This window comes from Gasterosteus aculeatus, chromosome 2, assembly GCF_964276395.1.
Source record: "Gasterosteus aculeatus chromosome 2, fGasAcu3.hap1.1, whole genome shotgun sequence".
Lineage (NCBI taxonomy): Eukaryota > Metazoa > Chordata > Actinopteri > Perciformes > Gasterosteidae > Gasterosteus > Gasterosteus aculeatus.
Window position 1 is genome coordinate 8,692,426 of NC_135689.1, and position 5,338 is coordinate 8,697,763.

The 5,338-nt window shown below is 43.5% G+C and overlaps 1 protein-coding gene across 1 annotated transcript; it reads right to left on the bottom strand.

Moving 5' to 3' along the window:
* Positions 1 to 661: 661 nt before the first annotated feature.
* Positions 662 to 3,489, bottom strand: npbwr2b (neuropeptides B/W receptor 2b). The gene has a single exon (XM_040194208.2). It carries the CDS (start codon positions 2,722 to 2,724, stop codon positions 1,708 to 1,710), a length of 1,017 nt encoding a protein of 338 aa, XP_040050142.1. The 5' UTR covers positions 2,725 to 3,489; the 3' UTR covers positions 662 to 1,707.
* Positions 3,490 to 5,338: the final 1,849 nt, after the last annotated feature.

Genomic DNA, 5,338 nt, shown 5'->3' on the forward strand with positions numbered 1-5,338 from the left:
AACTCTGTTGCCACACTGTAATATTCTGCACTGTTAAGTCATTATGCTCAGTGAAGCTGAAACCATATACAGGAGATCATTTAAGAAATGGGTTTTGGCTTAGATACATAGTACAGCATTACAAAGAATCAGTGAAGTATTGTAGCAAGAAATTCAAATGTAACACGGTTGAATAAATAATTAGATTTCATGATGAAGTTGAAATCAAGAGTTCACACAACCGGTAACCAGAATGTAATGTCTTTGTAACTGCTGATTAAATGTTGACATTATTCATATTAAACATAGAATTGTCATTATGTCTCAGTAGGTCAACTCTGAAATCAATTTTGGGAAAGGGCTAAACATTTTTTTTTACTATACTAGCCGTATCTCCTTTTTTCTCCTCTCTGTGCACACAATGTCATCATGTTTCAATGTTTTCATGAATTCAACGGTGCAAAAACACTGCTGAATTGTGACCTAAGAACCCCTGGATGGAGACTGTTGACAGATGTGCTTTGCTTTTGAATTTTGTTGGATTGCATATTCTTAAAAAATATACAACTGAAAATGAACTCAAACGTTCCTTAAGTGAAATGGTAAAGAGTACATAACATTTATACAGACACAAACACAAGCAGTGTGAAAACTAACTCGCCTCGGCATGAGGCTCGACTTGACTACGCATTCAGGTAACATCGCAATGTGGACAACAGGGGGCAACAAAAGGTCATAAAACACGACAATCACAGATTTCAGTTACATACTGTAGCCCTTCTGGTGCAACCAGGTGCAACCTTTTAATTGTTTAGGTCACACTTTGCAAATCAAACTTTCGAGCCTTAACCAAAAATGTTAAAGGCAGATTACGAGTTGCCATCTATTAAGTCATCCCACATGTTTTGATTTTTAAAAAGAGACAATTTTCCATCCCGCCTGTGTCACGATAAACACACAATCAGGCACACATCTTGTCACAGTCCAACCCTAACCATTTGTCATGTCCATTTTGATTGACATGCGAGACGTCGGTGACGCTGCGTGGAACTGTTCTATCTCCACAGCTCGGCCAAGACTGCAGGAAAGGAAACAATTGTTTGGACTGACATTTCAATTGCAGGCTGCAAACTGTACAACAAGCTGATTTCCGTTCTTCAGACACAATGATGGCAAATGCTGTTGATATTTAATGTTTTTTTTTTTTTTTTATGCAACAGCAGCAATGTGGTCCATTTTTGTGAGCTTAAAATATTATTTTTGTTACACTGTGCTCTCGGAGCCATGACAAATTCTATAACAACCTAAAGTATTCCAGCTGTGAGAAACAAAAGCATCTCTCATCCTTTATTAGAAGCTTCAAATCTCCACCTACAGGATGGAATGAATCTGAACAGCCTTCTGTCTTGACAAGGATTGACTCAAATGTCAATTTTGCCTCTCTCATCCCTTTGGTTTACTATAGTATGAATGATTTATAGATGGGATTTGTGCCATTTACAGCTATTATTCACTACGTCATGAATAAATGGCTACCTATTGCTAGCATGTGCAAACAATGTGTAAAGTTGACGAGTGATGCTTTAATAAACCATGCAAGTCAAATAGTTATCACGTACATTGAAAATTGAGATTCAAACTTAAAGCTTAACCATTGAATTTTTCCAACACAGCCCGTCTCCTCTCCCTAAGTCTCAGAAGACCTCTGCCATTGGTTCCATGCGTTGCTCAGGCGGGCCTACATTCTGACATTTTCTTGAAGGCCTTCCTGAAGCTGTCGTCCAGGAAGGCGTAGAGGAACGGGTTGAGGCAGGAGTTGGCGTAGCTCAGGCTGGTTATGAAATAGGAGATCCCGATCAGGAACGGCGTGTTCCTCAGGTCCGTCGTCAGAGCCACAATCGTGCTGAGGTGGAACGGCGTCCAGCAGAACAGGCAGACGGCCAAGACGATGAACACCATGATGGTGACTTTCTTCTTTGCCTTGTCCAGCGCCTTGGCGTTGCTGTTGAGCCGCATGTTCCTCAGCTTGTAGAGCATCATGGTGTATAAGATGCAGATGGTTGAGACGGGGATGGCAAAGCCCAAAATGAGCGTGTAGATCCGGCTCGTTGTGATCCACGAACCCTCCGGGCTCGGGAAGCTTAGCACGCAGCTCTTCCTCCCATCATTTGGCCTCTCGTACACCCCGGCGAATACAGTGTAAGGCGAGACGATGAGGATAACGAGTATCCAGACACACAGTGAGATGATTTTGGCTGCTCGGTAAGTGCGGTAAGGCATGCGCTTGGAGCTCACCGTGGCCAAAACGACCAGGTAGCGGTCAATGCTCATAACGGTGAGGAAATAGATACTGGAGAAGATGTTGTAGTGGTCTATGCTCAGGATGACTTTGCACAAAACCTCACCGAAAGGCCAGTATTGCAGCAGGTGTTCGGCGATGTTGATCGGCAGCACCAGAGTGAACAAATCGTCGGCAATGGCCAAGTTCAGGATGAACATATTGGTAACGGTTTTCATCCTGGGGGCTTTGAGGATCACATAGATGACGGCCGTGTTGCCTGTCAGTCCGACGGCACAGATTACAGAGTAGATGACCGGTAAAATGATGTAGAGGTCAGTGTAGAAGTAAAACCCAGAAGGAGGAATGCAGTTCGGGTGAGTGCCATTCACTGACGTGAGGGAGTAGAAGTCCACGGAGTCGTTGCAGACTGGTGGTGCAAAGCCCGGGATGGACACGTTCTCCATGATTGAGACGGCACTCTCAAAACAATTATCTATTAAATATAAATATTTTTGGAAATCCTCTCACAGAATGAATCAGTCATTTGTCATTAAGCCTAAAAAGTTTGTTACGCACAAGAACAAAAACTGTTAAATCAAAGTGGGATTTGCCCTCTACTACATCACAGAAGAGACGCGTCTGACCAGAGAACAGAAGAGAGGTCCAGAGACCACTGGCAAGTCACCGGGAAGCTGAAAGCTGGTCCACAAATACATTTACGATGTCATTCAGTTTTTTTACGTTAAAAGAAACGGAACCTGTATACTAATTATGCGACCTGTTCGCACGCGCTCCATTTAGCGCGAGACGCTCCAGCAACAGTCCCGCGGGAGGGATTCTCTCCTCCGCGGAATACTCGCATTGTTCCGCGTTAAAAACGTGTATCTGTTTGGTTCCCTTTCGATGGAAAGGCTTCACGCTCCCTTAACAAAACGTCCCCCTATCAGTTGCGCATTGTCGAATTGCCGCATCCAGTTGTTTCGGAACCCCGTGGCGCTGCGTTCATCTCCACGCGGTCACTTATTCGGTCCACTAAGGTCGCTTCACTTTTCTTTTCTTTTTTTTCTTCCTTCAGTTTTCAGTCCCCCGCTGGTCTGTTCTCTCGCTCCTTCTTTTGGATTCCTCCTTCCTTGCTGCCGGAGATTTAAAACGGGGAATCTAAAAGTTCGGCGTGTGTGTTTATCGGCGGAGCCTCACGTGCGCCCTGGAGACAAGTGGCGCATCTCCAAAAAAAATCTAGACGACAGAGAAACCACATCAGTTAGTTGTGAACCTCGCTGGAGATTGACAGCGGGCGCGTTAATGACCCCCCCCCCCCATGCAAAATGTGACTGTTGACTAGTTTTAAGACGCTGAGTACAGCAGGTTTCTAAGGTTCGACGAGCAGAAGTGAAACACCCCCCGTTTCCCGAAATGCAAACCTGCTTACACACAATATGCACATTCAGTCTGGTCACAACGTCCCCCACTATCAAGAACAGGTTGCTCACCTTGATTATTTCCAAATCCTCGTCCACGTCTTAAAGTTAAAAAGTGTAGGCCTACACAGTGAATAAAAACGATAAACTTATACGATTAATGATATAAGCTATAATGACTCACTGTGCGATCAGGCGATGGGTATTTAAGTGCATTGATTGATTTGAGTTTACCCTCCTCTGTGTCCCTTCTAGAGCAACTGTCCTCCAGTCCTACCTCTGTGTGAGAGGCTCTGCTCCCTCTCTCCCTCCCTGTATCTCCCTCGTTCTCTCCCCCCTCCCTCCCTCTCTCAAGTGAAAAACGTACAGACCTCTACAGCAGCTTTAGTCTGCATCATTATGCTGCAATGGACCACAGACATGCTTTTTTTGTCCATCGTTTTTGTGTTTGCTTGCCCAGCCCGACTCTGTTATTTAGCTCACCAATGAAATATCTAATCAGCCAGAAGAATAAATTATACTCGTTCATTCATGTTCATTATGAACAAATGATACGTGATGTGTTTTGCAGAATGAGGGCATGCATGCACATTAAGAAGATGTTCCGAGAAGCAGCAAGATAAATCTCCCCCGGTGGAGTCCAGACACGCCTGGTGGTGGTCGGGTGGTGGAGGTGGTGGTGAATCTGCAAAAACTAGGTGGGGGGAATGGGTCGCGTACGGAAGGTAGAGAGACAATCGTATTTAAAAATAAACAGCAGCAAGATGATAGGCTAATGATGCTATTGTTTCTTTGTGCTGTTAAAAACACCAGCTGATCTCAACAGCTGATATCATGATTGACAGCCGGGAACAATGACAGCAAGGAAATTATGAGTGAGCGTGTGTGAGGAGTGAACTGTAGGCCAAAGCATGCAGGAGTGTAATCTTCCTGATTATACTCGCGCTTCATTTCAATCAGGAGACACAAGATGAGGTACTTCAAATTATATAGATCTGGCTAAACAGTAAATCTGCTGCTTATAATGAATCACCTGTCACTCATGAGACATTAAAGACTTGAAATTCAACAGGGAATAATTTCAGGAAAAAGAGCACTGACTGAATCTGACCTGCGATTGATCCATCGACACCACACGATGAACACGAGTGCACTTATCAGAATATGACGCTTGTAACCAAATACAGAAGAAATGAAAATGTAGGACATTAAATTATGACAAGATACGTGGTTAGTAGCCAAAAACAACGAATAGATGAATGTGTAAAAATAGTATATCTACAACCAAATAACAGATAAAAAAAGGAAACCATGGGAGGCAAAATGGCCACTGAGGCAACATGAGTATGAAGTATAAAGAATATAAAGAGCAACTGTCTGAGACTAATTATCTATACGTATTGTATACAGCAGGTAAAGAAGTACCTCTAAATGGACCCCACATGAAATTTCCCTATAATGTTGCTGCTCCAAAAATTTGAATACACTAAAAGTACGCTGCTTCAATGGATGACATCATGCCAGATTAATGCCACATGAGAGAATCCATTTACCAGCATGTGTGGTCACAAGGACTATGATGTGATGATAAATTGAAATGCGATACAGTGATCCCTCGCCACTTCGCGGTTCACTTATCGCGGATTCGCTATTTCGCGGA

Coding starts and splice junctions, on each gene's coding strand:
- npbwr2b (XM_040194208.2), bottom strand. CDS start 2,724: ATGGAGAACGTGTCCATCCCGGGCTTTGCACCACCAGTCTGCAACGAC.